Genomic DNA, 26,029 nt, shown 5'->3' on the forward strand with positions numbered 1-26,029 from the left:
CAATGTGGTGTGTCGTGTCCTGCCCCGGCCAGCAGGGCGGAAAATCCTCACGGGTTCTTTTCCTGAGGGAGGGAGAGAAAAACAGGGCAGGAGGGAGAGACGCAGAGAGTGAAGACAGCACACACCATTTCCGATCAAGCCTCTGTCTCCTTTATTCTTCTTCTTCTCTCTCGTGAAAACATTGTCTCTTAAATAGTGATTTGGGGCGGGGAACTGACCTGGATCGGTTACCAGGTAAACGGAGTCAAATGCATATCAAAAGAAGCCCCCAGACTTGCCTTTGCAAATCCGGGGAGGGGAAGCTAGCACTGAATAATCCAAAATGCAGTTTTGATCTTTTGTGCACCTTGGCCACTCTACGTCTGGCCCAGCATGACCGATGCCAAAATCTTGGACCAGGAAATGGCAATCTCCAGCCTCCAGATGCAAATCTTGTTTACTGGTTCACTCCCGGGAGAGTGATAATCCTTGCCTGAGGCAGCCAGAAAACTTGGCGGCTTCTGACAGTGGTGCCCGCTTAAGATTCTGTCTGCCCCTTCCCTCTTTCCCCTGCTTGTGTGCACTCTCTCTGAAAATTTAAATTAAAAAAAAATCTAAAAATAAAAAAAATTATTATAAATGTGTTGGTTTAAAAAAATTGTAAAATTGAAAACTCATTTTTGTTTTCTATTTTGGGAAATTAGCAACAAGCAACAATTACTTGTTCAAATATTCTTCCCCCAGATTCTCTAGAGTTCTTTTCTTCTGCAATTCCTGGTAGACTTATATTAGAGTCTCTCAATCTTTCTTCCATGTCTCTTAATTTCTCTACCTGTGTTTATCTCCTTTATTTCTCCTTTCTGTGTTCTGAGTGAATTCCTAATACTATCTTCCAATTCACTTATTCTGTCTTTCAGCTATGTTTAGTGGTAAGTCTCACACTTGTTTAGATTTTGTTTTTAATTTCAGTAACTTATTTGTTAAATTCTTTATTGACGTATATTACACTTATATGAGAATATATTTTGTTTAGTTCACTACATTTTCACAAGTTGAAAACATATAAATTGGCCCCAGTTGAAGGAATACAATATTACCAGTACTTTAGAAGCCATCACTGGGGGCACCTGGGTGGCTCAGTCGGTTAAGTGTCCAGCTTCCGGCTTCAGCTCAGGTCATGATCTCACGGTTCCTGGGTTCGAGCCCCGCATCGGGCTCTGTGCTAACAGCTCAGAGCCTGGAGCCTGCTTTGGATTCTGTGTCTCCCTCTCTCTCTCTGACCCTCCCCTGCTCATGCTATCTCTCTCTGTCTCTCATAAATAAATAAAAAACATTTAAAATTAAAAAAAATACATTTAGAAGCCATCTCTGTGTTCCCCTCCAGTCAGTAACATCTCCGCTCAGTAACCAGCATTCTGACTTCTGAAAATATATATTGATTTTACCTGTTTTTATATTACATTGTTATATAATGTAATAAAATAGCATGAGACTGGAAGAATGATTAACTATGTAGGACTAGTTGAATAAAAATGTAAAATGGAAGAATCCAGACACAGTATTTACTTTATAATTCGATTTTATATGACTGTCAGTTATTTATCTAGCACCTATTTGTCTAATAATTCCTGTAGTGTTGATGGAGACATAGATTTAAATAATCTATGGGCACTTAAGGGCACTTAAAAACAGTGGTACCATGAACATTTTCAGTATAATGGTGGTTCCTGACCCACTATGATATTGAAGCTTTTACAGAGATCAAGTCACAGAGCGAGTAAATGCCTTGGTTCTGTTTCTGGTCCTAAGTCTGTTTTCTTGATTCTCTATGCCCTAATCCTAGAGAGCAGTTAATTTTAGGGAAAGGTGAAGGGTGGGGAATTTTGGCTTCTGGCTTTAAGTAATGAACTTATATCTCCATAACCTGCTTTTAGATACATCATCCTATGCGACCCAGATTCCAACCACCCCAGCCTACTTGCTGATCCAGATTCCCAGCAGGCTGTGTGTCCAGCCCCTGCATATCACATTATTGTACTTCTTATCCGTTTCTGATCCACACACGTTTAAATTATATTTGATCCCAGCCTATAGCTTTTTAGAGTGCTCTCTATTTTATCTGTCACTGCTATATATTTTCTTCCTGAAAGCATGAATTTACTAAAACATCTTGACGAGAAGTCTTTCTTTGAAGATTCCTGGGTTTTGGAGTCTGTCCATGTCTATTTACCCCCTTTTTTAAGCTCAGAAAAGTTCTAGTATTCATTCTTTGGCCATTTCTTTTCCTTTATTTTCACTATTCTTACCATTTAATCCCTCTAGTAGCTGGATTTGGGATCTCATGAGATTAATCCTCCATTACTCTTACATTTTTAACTCTTCGTTTTCTTCTCCCTTCAGTTCTGGTTTTATTGACTTTATCTTCACTCCTTTTGAAATTTTTTATTTTGGCAATGAGATACTAACTTTCTTCTAATCTGAATGTTCTTTTTCACAGCCTCTGAAATCTTGTTTTGTAGCTTTAATTTCTTCTTGAATTTCTCTGAGAAAAGGAATTAGATCTTTTTAAAAACTGTTTTTTCCTGGATTGTTTTCCCTCCTATTTCAATTATTAAGTTTTAAAAATTTCTCTCTTGTTTTAGAGGTTTATTTCACATATATCTGAGGATCCTTAATTGTCATTTATATTTAAGAACTGAGTTGATTGTTATAGGTGAATGAATTGAGGTTCCTTTGTTGGTGTTTGTAGGTTTATTTCTCTGCTAGGTCTTTCCTCTGAATGATTTAACTGACAGGTAGTTTCATATGTTTAAGCAGAACTTGTCAACTGGCAGAGATCTGTTGAGGATGGATGGGCATGGATATAACTGTTAGGTTAGAGGCCATCCCTAAATCCAAGAATGAAAAATTTACTCAAGGCCACCAACCCATATGCAGCTTCTGTCTCTCCAACTAGTTTATTTAGTGTCATAGAGAAGATCTCTTCAGATTTCATGGCCTGCTTGTTATAGTTCGGGAAAATAACAAGCTGCTTTGTCCAAAAAAGTGGATAGGAAAGTGAGGAGGAGCATTGCAGTTCTTCAGGAGATAGACTTTGAATGAAATCCCTTAGTTTTGGCTTCGCATTTCTATCCCTCACACATGAGGATTTTGAATCCTGAATCTCTTTGGAGTTTTGCATGGGAAGGTCTGCTCCTGTCTCAGCATTAGTCCTCTACTGCACGAATCCTGGACTGTAGTTCCCTCCATTTTGTTCCTCTGTCAGCCTACTTGCTTTCTTGTTATTTCTTCCAGAAATGTGTTGAACTCCCCGATCTGATATTAATACTAGAGAAACACAAATATGAAAGAAACCCCTAAAAGAAAAGCTATTACCTTTTGTATTTCTTCAGGGTCATTTACATAGGGTCTCCACTGGACAAGAAGAGATTTCACTCACCAAACCAAAAAGGATATTTGGAAATTTTATATCACTATTGACAAATGATGCAGTTATTTAACATCAGTTGATTCATTCACCACTTATTAAATATCCCTTATGTGCGAGAAACTGTTTTAATATCAGGCAATATACACACACTATTAACACACACAAAGTCCCTGCCTTCATGGAGTTTACATTTTAGTGGGGAGAATGGCAATAAAATAAGTAAATAGTTTTAGACAATGATTAAGTAGCAGGAAGAAACTATAAGTTCTTTCATAAAGATAGACTCCTAGAGTGGTTTGATAGTACTGGGAGAAATTTTTGATGAGAATGTCAAGGAAAGCTTTTAGGTCATTTAAAAAAATTTTTTAATTTGAATTCTAGTTAGTAAACATACAGAGTAATATTAGTTTCAGGTGTACAGTATACTTATTCAACACTTCCATACATCACCTGGTGCTCATCACAAGTGTCTTCCTTAATCTCCCATCACCTATTTAACCCATCCCCCCACCTCCTCCCCTCTGGTAACCATCAATTTGTTCTCTATAGTTAACGGTCTCTTGGTTGTCCACCTCTCTCTTTTTTTCCCTTTACTCATTTGTTTTGTTTCTTAAATTCCACATATGAGTGAAATCATATGGTATTTGTCTTTCTCTGACTGACTTATTTTACTTACCATTATACCCTCTACATCCATTCATGTATTTGTAAATGAATTTTGCTATTTCAGATAATGCTGCTATAAATATTAGGGTGCATGCATCCCTTTGAATTCGTGTTTTTTGTTGTTGTTGTTGTTCTTTTGGTAAATACCTAGTAGTTCCATTGCTGGATTGTAGTTCTGTTGTTAACTTTTTGAGGAACCTGCATAATGTTTTCCATGGTGGCTGCACCAGATTGCATTCTCACCAAAAATGTAAGAGGATTTATTCCATTTTCTACATGTTTTCATCAATATCTGTTGTATCTTGTGTTGTTGATTTTAGCCATTCTGAGAGATGTGAGGTGATTATATTTTGATTTACATTTCCTTGATAAAAAGAGATATTGAGTACCTTTTCATGTGTCTGTTGGCACTCTGTATGTCTTCTTTGGACAAAGATCTATTCAGTTCTTCTGCCCATTATTAATTAGATTATTCATTTTTTTGCAAATTGAGTTTTAGAAGTTCTTCATATATTTTAGATACTAATCCTTTATTAGATATGTCATTTGCAAATATCTTCTCCCATTTTGTAGTTTGCCTTTTAGTTTTGTTGATTATTTCCTTCATTGTGCATTAGCTTTTTATTTTTATATAGTCCCAATAGTTTATTTTTTTATTTTATTTCTCTTGCTTCAGGAGACATATCTAAAAAGAAGTTACTATGGCCAATGTCGAAGAAATTACTGCCTGTTTCTCTTTTAGGACTATTATGGTTTCTTTTCTCACTTTGAGGTCTTTAATCCATTTTGAAATTGTTTTTGTGGGGTCCAGTTTCATTCTTTTGCATATGGCTGTCTGTTTTTTCCAACACTGTTGTAGAGACTGTCTTTACCATTGTATATTCTTTCCTGCTTTGTCAAAGATAAATTGACAATATAATTGTGGGTTTATGTCTTGATCTTCTATTCTGTTCCATTGATCTATGTATCTGGCTTTGTTACTGTACCGTACTGTTTTGATTAGTACAGCTTTGCAATATAACTTGAAGTTTATCTTTTTCAAGGTTGCTTTGACTATTCACAGTCTTTTGTGGTTCCATACAAATTTATGGATTATTTGTTTTAACTCTGAAAAATGCTTTTGGTATTTTGATAGAGATTGTACCAAATGTGTAGATTGGGTAGTATAGACATTTTAACAATATTTGTTTTTCTATCCAGAAGCATGGAATATCATTGTTGTACAGAAATGCAACAAATTTCTGTACGTTGATTTTGTATCCTGCAACTTTACTGAATTTGTTTATCAGTTCTAGCAGTTTTTTGGTGGTCTCTTCTAGGTTTTCTATATACAGTATCATGTTATCTGTAAATAGTCAGTTTTACTTCTTACTTGCTATCTTAGATGCCTTTTCTTTTTGTTACTGGTTGCTGTGGCTAGCACTTCCAGTACTGTGTTAAATAAAAGTGTTGAGAGTGGACATCCCTGTCTTGTTCCTGATCATAGAGGAAAAGCTCTCAGTTTTTCCCCATTGACAATGATATTAGCTATGAGGTTTTCATGTATGGCCTTTATTATGTTGAGGTGTGTTCTCTCTAAACCTACTTTGAGAGGATTTTTATTCATGAATGGATGTTATACTTTGTCAAAAGCTTTTTCTACAACTACTGAAATGATTATATGCTTCTCATTCTTTCTTTATTGATGTGATGTGTCATATTGATTGATTTGTGACTCTTGAACTGTCTTTAGGTCTTTCTTGAATTTTATCTCCTTAATATTGAAAAGAAATTAACCACGTAGAATATCTGGGGTAAGAGCATTCCCAGTAGAAGATGGTGCAAATACAAAATCCCTGAGGCAGAATTAAGCTTAGACTATTTGAAAAATAGAAAAAAGACCATTGAGTATAATAAAAGAGGGGATTCATAAGAAATGTGCCCAAAGAAGAAATAGTACATAGGAAATGTTCCCAAAGAGGTTGGAAAGACCCAGGTCATTTAAGGCTTTAAAGGAATTTGAATTTTTTTCTAAATGGAGTAGGAAGCCATTGAAGTATTTTAAATGGGGTTTGTTTGGCATGGTCCATATTATGTTTTTAAAGCTTATAGATCTAGAATATATTTTGTAGGTTGAGCCTCTGGCATTCTCATGGATTGAATATTGGGGATTAAGGAAACAAAAGAATCAAGAATGGTTCATTTGTTTTTGGCTTGAATAATTGATCCTCTAGTTCTAGAGATGCTCTTTATTTTCCTGTGGTACTGTGCCCTGGGTGGCTCAGATTTCTGCTCTGGCCACAGTGTGACCCCTACTTCCAAGATTTCAAGTTTATACTCAAATTCTCAGACATTTGTTGGGCATATCCAGGGTGGCTGAAACCAAGAAGGACTTATGGACTTAGCAGTATGCTGTACTTGGACTGGTTTTCTCCCACCAAGTTGTCATGTTTTGAATTTAATTTTTTATTTAGGTTTTTTTTTAACATTTGTTTATTTTTGAGAGACAGAACACGAGTAGAGGGAGGGGCAGAGAGAGAGGGAGAGACAGAATCTGAAGCAGGCTCCAGGCTCTGCACTGTCAGCAGACAATCTTTCATCAATGTCTGGTAGTCAAACCCACAAACTGTAAAATCATAACCTGAGCTGAAATCGGTTGCTTAACTGACTAAGCCACCAGGGTGCCCCTGAATTTAAGTTTTTAAGAAGCTATGTGAATGTAAGGAGTGCACTGTTAAGTCTATATAAGTAAAAAGATTCTGCCTTGGCTGTTTCTTCCAGTTTTTCAATCTTGTAAGCCTATAGAAGCAAATTCAGGTGTATTCAAGGATCATATAAATTCCTGATTGAGACATAATAATTCAAGTGGGACAGTCAAAGGCACTCAAGTTCATTGAAAAACAAACAAATGCCTTGCAAATAAAAATATTGGAAACCATATTTATACCACAGGACACATTTTCTGATATCAGTCTATAATTTTTTTTCAGTTCTTGAGGTTGGGTCGGGGGAAGAGTAGAAAGAGAAGTAATATCAGCCTTGTGGCTGTTTAAGATGTTTCTCATTTCAGTCCTTCCCACACACCCCAACGATAAACACTTGGCATCCATACCCAAACAGAAGTGCCTTTGTCAGAGCTATGGGATTTCCTACTGTACACCAAGGGCCCTGGAAAGAATCTTGCCCACCCATGTATCATGTAATAGGCAGACAGACCTTGTTACTGTCTGTGGACACTGAAGTGATCCATGAATCAGCTTTAGTCTCTCTTAACTGAGATCTGGGAGCCCCTGGAGAATACTAACTTAGTCACCAACAGAAAAGAAAGCCTTTGTGGAAGTCTAGGTACACAAAGAATTCAGTACTCCATTGAAACAAACAAAATATGAATTTGTACATACTGGTGAGGGATATGACTCCTACTTCAAATGTGAAGACAACATAAAACTCAAAAGAACATCAGTAATCAAGTAAACATGACACCATCACTGCATCAAGATAATCTTCTACTTATCAAACCCAAAAACATGGAGATCTACAACTTACGCTATAAAAAGTTCAGAATAACTGTTAGAAGGAAATTCAATGAACTACAAGAAAAGTTCAAGAAAACACAGAATGACAATTCAACAGAATCATGAGAACAATGCACAAACAAAACAAGAAGTTTAACAATGAGATAAAAACATGAAATGAACCAAACAGAAACTTTGATGCTAAAGAATTCAGTGAATCAATTGAAAAATGCATTAGAAGCAGATTTGATCAAGCAAAAGAAGTAATCTGTGAAAATGAAGACAGGAGCTTTGAAATTATCTAGTCAGATAACACAGGAAAAAAGAGTGAAGAAAGTCTGCATAATCTATATGATAGATTAAAGACTTGAACATAAGACCTGAAACCATGATACCATTGAAAGGACCAATTTGTGAATTATTGTAGTTCCAGAAAGAGAAGAGAATGAGAAGGGGACAGAAAGCTTATTTAATGAAATAAACCAGAACTTCCGAAGTATGAGGAGAGTTTCAGATATGCAAGTTCATGAAGCTTGTAAGTCATCAAACAAAATCAACCTAAAGAAATCCTCCTATGCAATAGTACTGGAAGTCCTAACCCAAAAAGACAAGGAATAGAAAGTAAAGGCATCATAATTGGAAAGAATGAAGTAAAATTATCTTTATTTGTAGGTAAGATACTTTTATATGTAGGAAATCCTAAAGATACCACCAAAAAGCAGTTAGATGTAATCAATGAATTCAGTAAGGTACAGGATATAAAACCAACATATAAAAATTAGTTATATTTCTGTCACTAACAGCGAATCATCTGAAAGAGAAATAACACAGTCCCATTTACAATAGCAGCAAAACAATAAAATAGATAAGAATAAATTTCAGTCAACGAAGTGAAAGATCTCTGCAGCGTAGACTACCAGACATTGATGAAAGAAATTGAAGACATAAATAAATGAAAAGATATCCTGTGTTCCTGGTTTGGAAGAATTGCTATTGTTAAATGTCCATACTAGCTAAAGCCATCTGTACATGCAGTGTAATCCCAACCAACATTCCAATGGCATTTTTTTATAGAAGTAGAAAAAAATAACCCTAAAATTTGCATGGAACCACAAAAGACTGTGAATAGCCAAAGTAATCATGAGAAGGAACAAAGCTGAAAGTCTCACACTCCCTGATTTCAAATGATATTACAAAGCTGTAGTAATCAAAACATTATAATGTAGGTGTACAAAAAGATCAGAATAAAATTGAGAACCATATATAAGCCTACACATATATGGTCAATTAATTTATGACAAAAGAGCCAAAAATACTCACTGAGGAAAGCACAGTCTCTTAATAAATGGTATCAGGAAAACTGAACCACTATCATACTATACATAAAAATCCACTTAAAATAGATTAAAGACTTGGACATAAGACCTGAAACCATGAAACTCCTAGAAGAAAATGTAGGGATAAGCGCATTGGCATTGGTCTTCATAGTGGTTTTTTTGTACTTGATACCAAAAGCAAGGGAAACAAAAGTAAAAATCAGTGAGACTACATCAAACTAAAGCCTATACAACAGAGGAAACCATCAATAAAATGAAGAACAACCCATGAAATGGGAGAAAATATTTGCAAATCATGTATCTGGTAAGGGATTAATTTGCAAATATGTAAAGAACTCATACAATTCAATTGCAAAAACCAAAAACCAAAATAGTCCTATCTAATCCAATTTAAAAAATGGGCACAGGACCTGAATAAACGTTGTTCCAAAGAAGGTATTCAAATGGCCAACAGATACATGAAAATATGCTCAACATCGCTAATCATCAGAGAAATGCACATCAAGACCTCAAGAAGATACCACCTCATGCCTGTTAGAATGACTTCCATCAAAAGGACAAGAAATAGAAAGTGTTGGGGAGGATGTGAAGAAAAGGAAAGTCTTGTGCACTGTTGATAGGAGTGTAAATTGGTATAACCACTATGGAAAACAGTATGGAGTTCTTCAAAAGCTTAAAAATGGAACCTGGAACCTGCCATATAATCTAGCAACTTTATATCTGGGTATATATCCAAAAAAACCCAAAATCACCATCTCAAAAAGATATCTGCACCTTATGTTCATTGCAGCATTATTTACAGTAGCCAGGACATGGAAACAATCTAAATGTTCATCAACAGTTGAGTAAATGAAGAAAATATGGTAGATAAAAAATACAATTGAATATTATTCAGCAATTAAAAAAAAAAAAGGAAATTCTGCCATGTGAAACAGCATAAATGGACCCTGAGGGCATAATGCTAAGTCAGAGAGAGACAAATACTCTATGATCTCACTTATATGTAGAATCTAAAACAATCAAACTCATAGAAAAGAGAGAAAATATGTGGTTTCCAAAGGTGGGGAATGGGGAAATTGGGTTGGGTTAAGATGTTCAAAATGTACAAACTTCGATTAATAAGTACTAGAGATATAATGTAATATACATTGTAGTGTACAACATGACTATAATGCTGTTAATTTTTTCTCTTTATAAAAGAGTGCCAATATATTTAGAGTCCAAGATAAATATTTTAAGAAGAAATGAAAATCACTTGTAATCCTACTTAGAGCTATTTAATTATTATATAACTGTTCAGACTTCATTCTGTGTCTTCAGGAAAATAATTTTCCAGTTTAGCAATATATAAGAAAATCTTTCAGAGATGCCTGGCTGGCTCAGTTGGTGGAGCTGATAACTCTAGATCTTGGGGGTTGTAAGGTTGAGCCCTGTGTTGAGTGCAGAAGATTACTTTAAAAAATTAAATCTTAAAAAAAAACTTTTAAAATCAACTAATGTTGATCTAAATTATTATTTTCAATGGTAACATAATATTTCTCTGAATGATATACCATGAATTTTTTTTTGGCATCCTTATGTTAAGGATATGGTGTTTTCTATTTCCTGTTATTTTAACTCTCAGTGATGTGCTGACACTTTATTCCACATCTGTCTCTCTGTCCTTCCAGAGGAAAAATACATATTGGTTTAAAACATTAGATACTAACATTTCTATTTTCTTTTGAAATTCTGTTTATTCTATACTGTATGAAATATGACAGAATTTGTGGATTGAATGAAGATTCACAGAATTATAAACTATCTCCCAGAAATGTACATTATCTGCTAGAGAAATGTAGTTCATATTCAATCATTAAAACTGTTGAGTGTCTACTATATCTCAGGTGTTGCTCTAAAGCAGACTCTCATAGTCATTATATGTATTTTTTTAGATTGCAGTTGTCTTTTTAATAAAGTTTATTCATTTATTTTGAGTGAGAGCGCAGGAGAGAAAGACAGGGAGTATGCACGAGTGGGGAAGGGCAGAGAGAGAGAGGCGGGCACAGAGAATCTTGAGCAGGCTCTACACTTAGCGTGTTGCTCAATCCCATTACCTGAGGCAAAATCAAGAGTCGAATAATTAACCAACTGAGCCATCAGGCACCTTGCAGTTGTCTTTTTAATTCAAGGGATTTTTACTGAGATAAAAAACACATAACATAAAATTCTCCATTTCAATGATTTTTAAATGTACAGTTCCCTAGTGTTATGTATATTTACACTGCTGTAAAACTGATCTCCAGATGGTTTTTTTTATTTGTTTTTTTGTTTTTGGGGTTGGTTTTTTTGGGGTTTTTGTGTTGTTGTTGTTGTTGTTTTTTGGGTTTTTTTTGCATTAAGCACTTTTCTCCTTCCTCTCTGCCTCTGGTAACCACCATTCTACTTTCTGTTTCTATGACTTTGACTACTGTAAGTAGAGTCATAACAATATTTGTCTTTTTGGAACTGGTTTCTATCTCTTAGCATTATGTTCTCAAGATTCATCTATGTTATAAGCATGTGACAGGGCTTATATGTTTTTAATAGGCTAGGAATTTGAGGCTTTGAGATTAGCTTGGCATACTGTAGGTATTTCTATTGACACGTTTCTTTCTGAATCACAGAACAGATATTCTGAACTTTGAACTTTAGAAAAATGTTTATAAGAACTTCTTATATTTCACTGAATGTTAAACAGTTTGCCAGTTTCTTGTCTTTTGGGAAAATTTATAGATGAAAGCCATGGAAAGTAGGAAATCATAATGTATTGTGACGATAGATATAATGGAAATATGAACAGGGTTCAGTGGAAACTTGAAGAGTAGGAGGCCCCCACGTCTACCTGGAATTGAGGTAGGCTTTATAGACCCTTTTGCTATTTCTTAAGGAGAGCTAACAGAAGAAAGCATTTGCAAGTCCTGTATTCTTTATAGAGAAAATAGAAGATGAAAAGGCACAAAGGTGTGAAATAATAAGATACATTCAAGGTGAAACAAATAATATTCAAGATGAGTTCTGAAGGATAAAGCTGGAAGGGCCTTGAGTGCAATACCATAAATTAAAAATTTTATTCTATAGGCTTAGGGAGCAGGAAAGTCACAAGATTCCATCCATATTTTAGGAAGATAATGCTGGCTCTGTTAACAATGGAGAAAGGAATCCATTAGATGGGTCCAGAAGATAACACCTTAAAAATTTAGGAATTAGGCACACTCGTAGAATTGGAATGAAATAAATAATCAAGATATATGTAATCTGTCTTCTTTGACTGTCACTCATGCTGTCTGTAACTCTTTCCAGAACCTAAGCCAGTCAGTCTTGCCACTAGACAGCTTTGAAATGTTTGTTAAGATGTCCCGTCCCTGTTTTGACAGACAAGAGTAGGAGCACCTGGACTTTGAGTCGACTTTCCAGCTCCTCTGGGGATTTCTCCTATAGGCACCACAAGATCAACAGAGCCCTGTGCAAATAAGCCTTATAAGCAAATGACCATTTTTTTCCATTATAGATTCCATCACTCCAAAGAAAGTACCATTTGTTACAACTAGTATTTCCCCTGTTACCTGTATCACTGATTTTAAAATATTTCATGGCACATTTAAATTTTAAAAAATAACATAGCAGCTTTGATACAGGTCTTTGTATTTATAGTTTTAGAACTCTGCCTCTCATCATTTTGGCATGAAAATATCACATTCAGTCATCATGCTGCTTTTAATTTAGAAGGTTCCTGTAAACTACATCATGATTGTTTTATCTAACATAGAAACTACATGTCTATTCCTCCATGATTATTGTATCTAGCATAGAAACTACATGTCTATTTCTCCTTGAAACTCCTTGTAACTTTAAAGTTTATTTATGTTGGTGTTGGTATTGATATTGAGTCATTTTTAGGAAGTTATGTGGTTACTGTCAACTCCTCACTTTCATCACCCTATTTTTTTTCATCAGTTACTTTCTACCCTCTTTGAGCATCTGTGTCTTACATCATCACTCTCTCCCATCTCAAGTCTCAGATGCTTTTATTTCATTCTTTGCAGTGGGAAAGATCAGCTCATATAGAATTCCTGATAGTACTGGCCTTCCCTTTAATAGTGTTTCTAAACTACATGCTGATATGCTTAAATAACCTATATTCATTTTTTTAAAGATTGTATCATTTTTAATAAATTGTGTGAAACCCATTTTTTGTATTGGTAAAATTCATGTTTATATACACATATAAATATATGCATACTTTTCCCCCCAAGGAGCCAGTTCACCCGCTTACCACTGTCTAGCTCTGACACTCTCTGACTCCCTTCATACAGTCTCGGGTTAGCCATTGGTTGCCAGCTTATTCTTCCTCTCCTCCAATCTCACATTTGATTGGTTATGACTTATAATAGTTCTCAGATAGAAGTTGAGAAAGGTAATTCCTTGTTCACCATCCCTATTTTGTTTTATTTTATTTTATAGTTTATTGTCAAGTTGGTTTCCATATAACACCCAATGCTTTTCCCCACATGTGCCCTCCTCCATGTCCATCACTGCGCTTCCCCTTCCCGCCCCCCCCCTTCAGCCTGCAGTTTGTTTTCAGCATTCAAAAGTCTCTCATGATTTGCCTCCCTCTCCCTAACTCTTTTTCCCCCCTTCCCCTCCCCACAGTCCTCTGTTAAGTTTCTCCTGTTAGACTTAGGAGTGGAAACATATGGTATCTGTCTTTCTCCGCCTGACTTATTTTGCTTAGCATGACACCCTCGAGGTCCATCCACATTGCTATGAATGGCCAGATTTCATTCTTTCTCATTGCCATGTAGTATTCCATTGTATAGATAAACCACTTCTTCTTGATCCATTCATCAGTTGATGGACATTTAGGTTCTTGCCATGATTTGGCTATTGTTGAAAATGCCACTGTGAACATTGGGCTACATGTGCCCCTATGCATCAGTACTTCTGTATCCCTTGGGTAGATCCCCAGCAGTGCTATTGCTGGGCCATAGGGGAGTTCTATTGTTAGTTTCTTGAGGAACTCCATGCTGTTTTCCAAAGTGGCTATACCAGTTACATTCCTACCAACATTGGAGGAGGGTGCCCGTTTCACCCCATCCTCGCCTTAAATAACCTATATTCTGAAGTTTATCTTTTAATCATGGATTTCATGTGTAAAAACATTTTTATCTTTGTTCATAAATAAAACATGTTACTATAGTTTCATTGAAATGAAGGCAAAGGAGTGTCCACTTTGGAGGAAGGTCTTTTTTTCTTTGTCTTTTTTTTTTTTTTAAGATCACTGATCCACTCCTGGGTGTGGGGTGTGGAGTATGTGTGTGTGTGGTTTGTTTTGTTTTGTTGGTAATCATGACTTTATTTTCAGGATGCAATAGATCCTGTAGGCATCTCAATGGGGAAAGGAGATTTTTAATACACTTTAAATATAATATTTGATTTGCTTTGAGTCAAGAAGATACAGATTTCTCAGCAGGAAGAAAAACTCTGGAACTACATGATAGTTTATATTTTGAAACCCCTCTACAGTACATTTTGGTCATCATGTTGTAACAGAGCAAACAGTCCTTCGCCACATGAGTCTAGGGAAAGAAGACTCGTGACTCAAGGACTCTTGACTAGAGGTTATGTGATATAATTTATCATTTAGCCAGGGTTTAATTGGGTTTCTTCTTTCTACTTTTGTTCAAACAGCCCGAACTCTCTAAGGAATAGTAATTTGTTACATTCCTACCACGTGCCAGATTCACAGTTGTAGTGAGGCATATTACTTGTAACTGCCTCAGTCTTAACTACTCTGGGAAGTTTAAGAATTTGTATTCCCATTTTATAGATGAGAAAAATGAAGTTCAAGAAGTCACTTGTCTCAAGTCACACGGGTAGTATATGGCAACATTGGAGTCCAAAGCACATGCTCTTGTGTCTGATAGTGCACCTCAAATCAGAGTTTTTTACTTGTCTATTTGTTATTGTTATTTTTAAAAATTTAAGGGGCACCTGGGTGGCTCAGTCGGTTAAGAGTCTGGTTTTGGCTCAGGTCATGGGTTCGAGCCCCGCATCGGGCTCTGTGCTGATAGCTAGCTCACACAGAGTCTGGAGCCTGCTTCAGATTCTGTGTCTCCCTTTCTCTCTGACCCTCCCCTGTTCCCACTGTCTCTCTCTGTCTCTCAAAAATAAGAAACATAAAAATATATATATTAAAAATAAATAAATAAAAATTTAAGCAATAGCAAAGGTAGAAAGAATAAGGCAAAAAAATAGCTCAAAAGCCAAGTGCTTAGGAAATAATCATTATTTGTACTAGGTGAGTACTGGTTGTTGTCATATTTCTATGCACATATACAAAAGGGAAAATAGGGAGAACATAATGGAATCATAATCACATGCCAGTTTGAATATAAATTGAATTTTAATAGAGTGAATAAATGGAATTTCAACTGAATGTTTCTTTACTGTACCGGAAAAGAATTTCCAAGATACCCTCTCAAGGGTAAGAAAAATGATTAAGAGATTAGGGTCCTGTTTTTCAACAACATTTGATCAGGGTGTTAATTTACCCTGTGCTCTAAAAATTAAGAAATTAACACTTCTTCTGACCAGTATTTAAAGATTTTTTTCATTTCAGCTTCACCAAGGTTTATAACATTTACACTTTATAATTACCAAATTTACTCGTCTGGGTTCTACAGTTAAATTCAGTGCTTACCACTGTCCTTTGTCACATTTCCTCTGTACTTTTCCTAAATTCTTTGCTTTGTTTCTTTATTGTTTGTTTATTGTATTTTATATTTAATTGGCTTTTCCAGGAAAGATTTATGGATACTGAATTATTCTTTTTGTTTTATTGTTTTTGCATGCCTGAGGATGTTAATTTTGTCATTATACTTGAAGAATTATTTAGCTGGTTATGAAATTCTTGGATGTGTTTTTTCTAATATGGACCGAATGAGTGTTTCCTGATACCTTTCCTACCCCCACCTTATTTGAAACCTGGTTGCTTCCTCCTTCTAGACAATAGCCTAAGGGTTCCAAATGAAGACAGTCTACTTTTCTATAGCCTGAGGGGTGTAAGGACCAGCTAGGGCCCTGTGCGGTCTTTGTTACAACCTGAACTCAGTTCTTTTGTCTTCTGAAATTTTATAAAATGTCACATATTCATTTTGGTAGGAGTGAGAAGGGTTCAGATCATTTGCAGAATTCTTTGGTGATGCCCAAACAACCTATCCTGGTAGGTTTTTTGCCTGTACTGAGGCTTCTGTTGATAAGTATTTCTCGAGCTGTCAAGTCACCTTTAATCTTATTTTCTTCAAATTTGAAGTTATTACTTGGAATCCTCAGCATTTTGTTACCTCACTTCTTTTTTGTTTTTTGGTTTTTGTTTTTAATTTTAGAGAGGGTGTGGGGCAGAGAGAGCTGGAGATAGAGGATCTGAAGCTGTCTCTCTGCTGATAGCAGAAAGCCCAGTACAGGGCTTAAACTCACAAACCATTAGATTATGACCTGAACCAAAATCAAGAGTTGGTCACTTACCTGACTGAGCCACCCAGGCACCCCTAAAATTGTATATTTTAAGTGTTTGTGTAATCTGGTTATATTGAAAATTTAACACAAGTCTGTTCATTCAATAAGTTCTTATCAAATACCTGTTTTAGATGCTAAGGAGGGATGTATAAATAAATATATTAAAGCATCATCAAGATAAAAAATGGAAGCATATACGTTATGTGTGTAGCCACATTGTACCATTCACATATTGACTACAACTCAAATTGTACTGTGCACTTGGCCATGTATAAAAGTAGTACAGAATTCTGGCAGTTGTCAAATTATATGAGAAGGGACATAGGAATTGATGGGCAGGGGCAGCCTTAGGAGGTTGTGATGGCAGAAAAGGGTTTTGAAAGCTGGAAAACAGTTGATAAGACATGGAGAATTACAAGTAAGTGAGTAATATTGAAGCATAAATTAAAATGGGTAAGGAGGGAGACAGAACCATAATCATAGCTCATGAAAGGCCTTACATACCATAACTAAGGAATTTAGCCTTTATCCTATATTAGTTACATATTTCCACGTAACATATTATCCCAAGTGTAGTTACCTGAAACAAAAATTATCATCTCAGCTTCTAATGCTCAGGAATTTGAGAACCCCTTAGTAGTGTGCTTCTGATCCCAGACCTCTTATGAGACTGCAGTTTGGATGTCAGCTCAGGCTGCAGTCATCTGAAGCTTGATTGTGGTTTCGAGAGCTTTGGCCACGACGGCAAACTCACATAGCTGTTGAGAAGAGTCCTCCTTTTTTCATTGGCTACTCGCAGGAGACTTTATTTCCTCACAGAATGGGCCTCTCTATAGGGCTGCTCACAGCATGGCAGCTGGCTTTCCAGAGAGTAAGTGGTTCCTGGGTGAGCGGACACTGAAGACAGAAGCCACAGTATTTTTTTTATAACATGATCTTGGAAGGATTTACATCACTTCTACCATCTTATATTGGTCACACAGAATAGGATATGTTTACCAGATTGTTGGGGGGGGCTGTGGGGGCCATATTGGGAGGCTGGTTTTCCTATCCCTAGAGCTATAAAGAGCTATTAAATGTTTTGAGCATAGAAGTGACATTTATATTTGCATTTTACATATATGATTCTGCTGTGAAGAATGAAGTAATAGAGGACAAAATTAAAGTCATGAAAATACTGTAGTAATCTGGAGTTTTTGAGATCCTGAAATAAAGCAGTGCTTATGAGATCTAAAAGATTGAGAAACATTTAAAAGACAGAAAAAACATAATAATTTATTGGGTTTTGATTGTATGTGGGTGGCAAGTTAGGAAGTAGAGGAGTTAAGGATGATTCTTAGCAGTCTGGGTTGAGAAACTAAGTGGATATTGATGTGGTCCACTGAGATACAGGACAGTTAAGATAGATATAGCCAATAGACATTTGAATATCATAGGTCTGACGCTCAAACCGAGGGGAATGAATAACAGTATAAAATGAGAAGAGGACCTAAGATCACTAGGGAATTCAACACGTGGATGAGAGGGAAATGATCCAGCAAAATGAAGAAGCAATGTTATGAGCTATATAGTAAACCAGCAAAGTCTGATTTTAAAGAAGCCAAGGGAGAATATAATATAACCTATAATCATTAAAATGAGAAGCTCAGTAAAGCTCTAAAGTATAGTTTGGAAAGCCTAAACTAAATGCTTTATTTTAGTGAGTTAGTATGGTAACCCTAACCTCAGTGTGAAAACAAAATTAAATAATTTTTCCCAAGGTATTGTTGTTACAATCTTATATGATCCCATTTCCATAGCCCCTCCAGAATACACACCACACACGCACACGCACACGCACACGTTCATCACCCTCCCCCCAACACAGAGTCCACATAACTTTACAAGACAAAATCAGTTTCTCCTCCTCTTCCACTTCATAAGACAATGGACAATAAAAGGAGTCAGTAAACTAGGTCCTGTGGTCTCTTTTATAACTATTCAACTAGATCATTGTGTAAAAGTAAGCACAAACAATATGTAAATAAATACATGTGGCTGTGTAATAGGACAGCTTTATTTACAAAAACAAGTGGCATAGCAGTTTTACTTCTAGGTATATACCCAAAAGAATTGAAAGCAGGAATTCAAACACATACTTGTACACCATTGTTCATTGCAGCATTGTTGGCAATAGCCAGAGGTGGAAGTAACCTAAGTATTTATCAGCAAATAAGTGGATAAACAAAATGTGGGGTGTGTGTGTGTGTGTGTGTGTGTACACAATGGAATATTCCCAGCCTTGAGAAGAAATGAAATTCTGGCATGTGCTACCACATGGGTGAACATTGAAATTATTATGCTAAGTGGGGGCTCCAGCTGGGTAGCTCAATAGGTTGAGCTTCTGACTTCAGTTCAGGTCATGGTCTTGGGTTCCTGGGTTGAGCCCCATGTGAGGCTTTGTGCTGACAGTATGGAGCCTGCTTCAGATTCTCTGTCCGCCGCTTTCTCTCCCCCTCCCCAATATATGCATGCTCCTTCTCTCTTTCTCAAAAATAAACATGTTTAAATATTTTTAAGAAAAGAAATCATTATTTTAAGTGAAAGAGGCCGGACACAGAAGGACAAATATTTCATGGTTCCACTTATCTGAGGTACTTACAAGAGGCAGACTCATACAGATAGAATATAGAATAGAAGTTACCCATAGCTGAGCAAGTGGGGAATGGGGAATTATTGTCTCATGTGTGCAGAGTTTCTGTTTAAAAATATGAACACATTCCATAAATGGATAGTGGTAGTGGTACAACATTGTGATGTACTTAATGCCACTGAATTGTACAGTTAATGGTTACAATGGTAAGTATTACATACATTTTACTACTACTACTACTAATAATAATAATAAAATAGGCAGTGGGGTAAATTTGGCTCTTGGGTTATAGTTTACCAGTCCCTGGACTGTAAATTCTTGAGTGTAGAGATTGTGTTTCTTTCAACTTATATCCATAGTGTCCAACACCTTACAAATATTTTATTGAAGATGTACAGAAGTTCAACATAGCCAAATGAAATTAAGAATTTGAGTTTTTCTTTCTTACTTGTGTATTTATTTTCATAGTCTGTTTATTGTGTATTTAGTACTTAATTTTTTCCATATTTTTATATAGTTTATTGCCAAGTTGGTTTCCATATAACACCAGTACTCTTCCCCACAAGTGCCCCTCTCCATGACCATCACCCCTTTTTCCCTTCCCCCTTCCTCTTCAGCCCTCAGTTTGTGCTCAGCATTCAAAAGTCTCTCATGGTTTGCCTCACTCCCTCTCCCCAACTCTTTTCCCCCCCTTTCCCATTATTTTAGTACTTAATTTTTTATTGCAGATTGAACATATTTGCTCTATGATGTCTAGAGATCACAGGAGAAAAAATACATATTTTTGTCATTAAACATTAAATGACTCTGATTTCTCCATACAGTTATGAAAAATGTCATGTCTGATAAGCTCATACTATACATAAAATGTTTATGTTTTCTCTTTACACATATGAATAAAAGCCTTATATTTTGCACAGAAACTGGCTTATCTTTTTTTTTTTAATGTTTATTTATTTGAGAGAGAGAGGACACGTGTGTGCACGCACAAGCAGGTTGGGGCAGAGAGAGAGAGAGAGAGAGAGAGAGAGACAATCCAAAGCAGGCTTCAGGCTCCAAGCTGTCAGCACAGAGCCCGACACGGGCTCTAACCCACAAACCGCGAGATCATGACGCGAGCCACAATTGGACACCCACGTGCCCCATCTGGCTTATCTTCATGGTAGAATCAGTGACAGTAATAGTCTAGGTGAGAAGTAGACTTGACTGATAGGTTTGTCTTCTTGTGTAGCTGCATGTTGATGTGTAGAAATCACTAATACTGGAGAGAGTAGCCAAAAGGTTTTTCTTAGATGAAAACATGTACTTTTTTCACATTACATTATATCCTTTACATTTCTTCAGTGCTATTTACAAATATTTATTAATATTCATTTTTTAAAAAATATAGGTCACTCTTTACAAAGGAGGAAACTGAGAAGCTTGGTAAACTTTTAAGGGGATCAGGGTCCTTAATGACTATGAAGGAGGAATCTTCATGTTTCAATTAAAAACCTTAGTCAGCTATGGCCCAACTCAAAAAACTGATACTCCTCCTTTCATTTTTAGGAGAATCACTGATTGATTGACCCTAACAAGTAAGTAGATATTATCAGTCAGTTGATGCTCAGGAAACAGAGTATGTTGTGACATTTGTTTTTTTGTTGTTGTTGTTTTTGAGCAGTAGGCAAAAGTTTATTAGATTATAAGATTAGGAAGTAAGAATAGTATGAAAGCTCTCTTTACAGGGACATTTGAAAGTGAATGCCCCTGACATTTTTTTTTTTAAATAGATACATGATTTTGAAGTTTTTTGCTTTTTGGTTTTTTGTTTTGTGTTTTTTTTTTTCTAGACTCGGAGCCAGAATCATTGAGAATGTATATTATAGTTCATTGTTTAAGTAGAATTGAGACAAACACAATTGTTCATCTTTAGGTAGACTCTTGGCAGTTTTCAAATGTGTTTTCTTGAAATATGTCATTGAAATACTAGGTTGTATTTTAGTGTCAGTACTAGTGTAGTAGTGCCACAGTTTACTTTTTCAAACTCTCCTTAACTTATTTGTCAACTTAAAATGCACTCAAATCAAGGGGTGCCTGGATGGCTCAGTTCTTTCAGCATCTGACTTTGCTCAGGTCATGATCTCATGGTTTGTGAGTTTGAGCCCCGTGTTGGGCTCTGTACTGACAGCTCGGAGACTGGAGCCTGCTTCAGATCTGTGTTTCCTTCTTTCTCTGCCCTTCCCCTGTTCATACTCTGTCTCTCTCTGTCTCTCTCTCAAAAATAAATTTTAATGTTATTATTCATTTTTGAGAGAGAGATAGAGTGTAAACAGGGGAAGGGCAGAGAGAGAGGGAGACACAGAATCTGAAGCAGACCCCAGGCTCTGAGCTGTGTCACCACAGTGCTGATGTGGGGTTCCAACATATGGACGGTGAGATCATGACCTGAGCCAAAGTTGGATGCTTAATTAAGCTACCCAGGTGCCCCCCCCCCAATTTTTTTTAAGTGCACCCAAATCAAAATTTACTGCGAAGACAGAAATTAAAATAATATAGTAATTTCTATGTAGAGAAATTCTGTAAAACTCAGACACGTCTGTTTTGATGATCCTTAAGTTTTTCCTACAAAATAATAAATTTTGTGATTGTTATCAAGTTTCACAGGACCCCAGAAAGTATTCATTTGCGGTTAGGTTAAGAATTCAAGGCTTTGGGGCGCCTGGGTGGTTCAGTCGGCTAAGCCTCGGACTTGGGCTCAGGTCAGATCTCACGTTCGTGGGTTCGAGCCCCACGTCAGGCTCTATGCTAACAGCTCAGAGCCTGGAGCCTGCTTCTGGTTCTGTATCTCCTTTTCTCTCTGCCCCTCCCCCTCTCATGCTCTGTCTCTCTCTGTATCAAAAATAAATAAAAAACATTTAAAAAAATTTTTTTAAAGAATTCAAGGCTTCTTGGGCATCTGGGTGGCTCAGTCGGTTGAGCGCTGACTTCGGCTCAAGTCATGATCTTGCAGTTCATGAGTTCAAGCTCTGTGCTGGCAGCTCGAAGTCTGGAGCCTGCTTTGGATTATGTGTCTCCCTCTCTTACTGTTTCTCCCCGACTCATGCTCTGTTTCTTTCTTTCTCCCTCTCTCTCTCACAAAAATAAACATTAAAAAATTTTTTTAATTAGAAAGAAAGAATTCAAGTCTTCTCTAGAAAGAGCATTTATTAGACAGTTTTTCATGTATTTCTCCAATTGTTGATTCTCTAGAATGTGATCCAATTTAATTTATTTATTATTTTATTTTTATTCTCAAGTTATTTAACATACAGTGTAGTCTTGGCTTCAGGGGTAGAACCCAGATTCATCACTTACATATAACACCCAGTGCTCATCCCAACCAGTGCCCTTCTTAATGCTTATCACCCATTTTACCCACCTTCTACCCCCATCAACCCTCAGTTTGTCCTCTGTATTTAAAGAGTCTTAAGGGTGATCCATTTTAAAGCTTATCTGCAGGGTTTGTTTACACTGTCTGGCAGACCATGAAGGCTTGTGGCATGTCCTAGTGAGAAACAACTCCATGACGGATGTAAATGATCTGCCAACTGCCTCTTCCTGATTTGAGTGTCTTTTCTAGCAAGACACAAATGCAAGAAGTGAGCCTGAGGTCATTAAGAAGGAACATATCTGCCCCTCTTATTTACTACAGCTTTAATATTGATTAAAGAACTTTTATTATTGAATTCTTTCGAGGAAACTTGTTCAACTATATGGTCAGTGATAAAGTATCAGCTTAAGGAAATAAATGTACAATGTCTTAAATAATTTGACAGTATTTACGAAGCCCTGTCTTTTGAGATTTATGAGCAATCACATTGTCATCAACGTGTAGTTTGTAGTTGCTGAGAATTCCCGTAGTCCTTCCTTTTCTCTTTTTGATTCACTAGAAAGCTTTTGCCTCGATAGGTCTATGAATCTATTATTGTAGTTTGCCTTGATCTCCAGTTGCCATGCACAAATTTTTGAACACCTTATGCATGTGTACATTCCAGTCATTTTAATGACTTGGGAAGGTGTGAAGAGGCTAAGGAACAAGACTCTGTATTTTCTCTTGGTCTGTTTCTTATTGCAAAGGAATGTAGTAAAGCACTGCAGCTTTTTGTATCTATTGGCTGCATGTGCCCAAAACATAAAGTCAAGTAGGTCTTTATTGAATAAAAATAGATTTGCCTCAGTTGTATCACAGAAGATCAGGGGATTGGGATCCATTCTGCGGTCATAATAAGGAGTCCCAACACTTTTTTTCCAGTTTCTTGAAGAAGTATAAAGTATGTGATGGGCCTTTGATTTGGAAGCTTCAATAAATTCACAAACTGATATTGACTGTCTAGCTATAAACTTTTCGGCATCTTACTCAAAAGTAGTTCTTGGTAACTAGGAATGTGGTTTTGTTTTAGTGGCTTTAAGCATTTTATTCATAGAGTTGAGTACATAAAAAGATAGCTTGATGATTATATTTAGATCCTAATGTAAAAAGCCCTTAGGAGTTCAACAAATGTACCTTTTACAAGTGGTTATATTTCCAGTTTTCCCAAACAAGAGTGTGGAACTATTGCCAGTCTTGGTTTGAAGTATATACGATACCTACATAAATCATACTGATTGCAGAATAGGTCTCCAAGCCAAAAGAATGCCCTGGCAACTTTGTCTCTAGGATTGCTCTAAATGGTGCTCCTTATTGAGTTATCTAAGAGGGAGACCAGGTTAAGTCATTTGTTTTTTTGTTTTTTTTTTTTTAGGTACCAAAAGGTACTCTTCTTGCTTTATGAGTTTTAAAGCCTCGGAAATTTGACACGGGGAATACTATTTTTTGAATGGGTAAATAAAGTTAGGGTAAAACAGGGAACAAAGGAGATAAAAGGATGTGATGCATTTAAATTTATTCTGTAGTTCTGTTACCACAATAATTCACTCAGAAGAGATTAATTTTGAATTTAGTATTTAGTGTTAAAAGGAACAGAGCTGGGGCAAGTGCAGACCAGCACTAAGTAACAACGGTGGATTGAGATCTATTGTATTTTTTAAGTATTCCAGGGCTGTCCAGGTGTCCTGATTTAAAGGCTGCTTCTTGAGTCAGGAAATTGTATCTTGTTCTGAGGTTTACTGTAGTAAAGTACACAGTCCTAGGGGATGGTAGTGCTGGCCTCATGAATCACTTTACAGGCTGGCTGTACTGACCCAAGCCCCATGATTTATTTATGTCATACCTGAGTAGGAATGGCAAATATGTAAGGCACACATGGTTTCTGGGATGGTTCTTTAACAGGAAAACTGTCATAAATCCATAAAGTGAGATAGGGCAGAGCCAGCCACAGCTCATGTCATGTCCAAGAGATCTCTTCCTATTTTATAGGGATGTATAGTTCTAGAACTGGATAAGTTTAGCATTCTGCTTGGAATGTGTCCTTGGGCTTTTTGTGTGCTATGTTTTAGTCCACCCAGTCTTGGATTCATTACCTACATCACCTTCTGCATCTAAGCTTGTGATTGCCAGTATTGCAGCAAGATTGGAATTTTATGTAACGTTTGAACTTCATTTGATTCCCAGCACTGATAAAGAGATGCTCTTAGAATTGCACTTAGGCTTTGTATGACTAGTCAAATACTGAGCCAAAACGGACAAGATAATAATTATTTTTTCACCTTAATCTGAATGAAATCATGTTATTTTAATCTTTTCATTTTGAGATGATTGTAGATTTTGTAGATTCACACATAGTCGTTAAAAATAATACAGAGAGATCCCCAGGTTCCCCAGCAGTAACATCTTACAAAACCAGGATGTGGTATTGTGTGCGCTGCCACAGCCAGGACATGGACTTGGGTATAGTCAAGGTACAGAGCATTTCTGTCATTACAGAGACCCCCTTTTATGCTCACACCCCTTCCCTCTCACCTGCACCTTCCCTGTTTTTGGCAGCCACTAATCTGTTCTCCATTTTTACAATTTTATCATTTCAAGAATGTCATATAAATGGAATCATACAGTATACAGTCTTTTTAGATTGTTGTTTACTCTGCATAGTTCTCTGGAGTTTAATCCAGATTGTTCCATCTATCAGTAGTTCATTCCTTTTTATTACTGAGTGATATTCCATGGTATGGATGTGCTAGAGTTTATTTGACCAATCATCTGTAGAAGAACATCTGAGTTGTTTCCTTTTTTTGTATGGAAAAAACCTACTACAAATATTTGTATACAGGTTTTTGTATAACTTAACTGTCTGTTTTTCTAGAATAAATGCCCAGGTGTACAGTTGCTAGATCATATGGTAGTTGCGTGTTTCATATTTTAAGAAACTGCCAAACTGTTTTCCAGACTGGTAGCCCCATATTACATTCCCAGCAGCAGTGTATAAATGATCCTGTTTTTCCTCATCCTTGCTAGCATTGGGTGGTGTCTCTATTTTTATTTTAGCAGTTCTGATAATTGTATAATGCTAGTTCATTGTGGTTTTTAATTTATATTTCTCTAAGGGAGAATGATGTTGACTCTTTTCATGTGGTTGTTTGTCATCTGTATATTCTTGTCAGTGAAATAGTTCTTGATGTCTTCTTTCCATTTTCTAATTAGAGAGTTTGTTTATTGTTGAGCTTTGAGAGTTCTCTACTCTTTTGTCAGATATGTGGCTTGCAAATATTTTCTCCCAGTCTATCATCCTCTAAACAGAGATTCTTAACTGTGACTCTAGTTACTGAATATATTAGTTATGTTAATTTTATTTTTAGGGTAGTTTTACATTAATAGCAAAATTGGGTGGAAAGCACAAAGAATCCCCATCACTGCCATCCCCATGTGTATACAATCTCCCCATCCCCCATCAGTCGTGGGTACCAGGGTGGTATATTTATTACAGTCATGAAACTACATTAATCATCATTGTTACATTGTTACCCAAAGTCCATAGTTTATATGAGAATTCACTCATAG

General features: G+C 36.4%; 1 protein-coding gene across 9 annotated transcripts in view; it reads left to right on the forward strand.

Moving 5' to 3' along the window:
- Positions 1-26,029, forward strand: part of ERC1 (ELKS/RAB6-interacting/CAST family member 1) — a 516,785-nt gene that overhangs the window by 338,066 nt on the left and 152,690 nt on the right. The window contains exon 16 of one of the 9 annotated variants that reach the window (XM_029953461.1): positions 20,623-20,651. The exons of the other annotated variants lie outside the window; for them this stretch is intronic. Coding sequence (XP_029809321.1) covers positions 20,623-20,638 — 16 coding nt within the window. The 3' untranslated portion in view covers positions 20,639-20,651. The remainder of the gene's footprint in view (positions 1-20,622; positions 20,652-26,029) is intronic. 9 annotated transcript variants of the gene reach the window in all.

Source organism: Suricata suricatta, chromosome 10, assembly GCF_006229205.1.
Source record: "Suricata suricatta isolate VVHF042 chromosome 10, meerkat_22Aug2017_6uvM2_HiC, whole genome shotgun sequence".
Lineage (NCBI taxonomy): Eukaryota > Metazoa > Chordata > Mammalia > Carnivora > Herpestidae > Suricata > Suricata suricatta.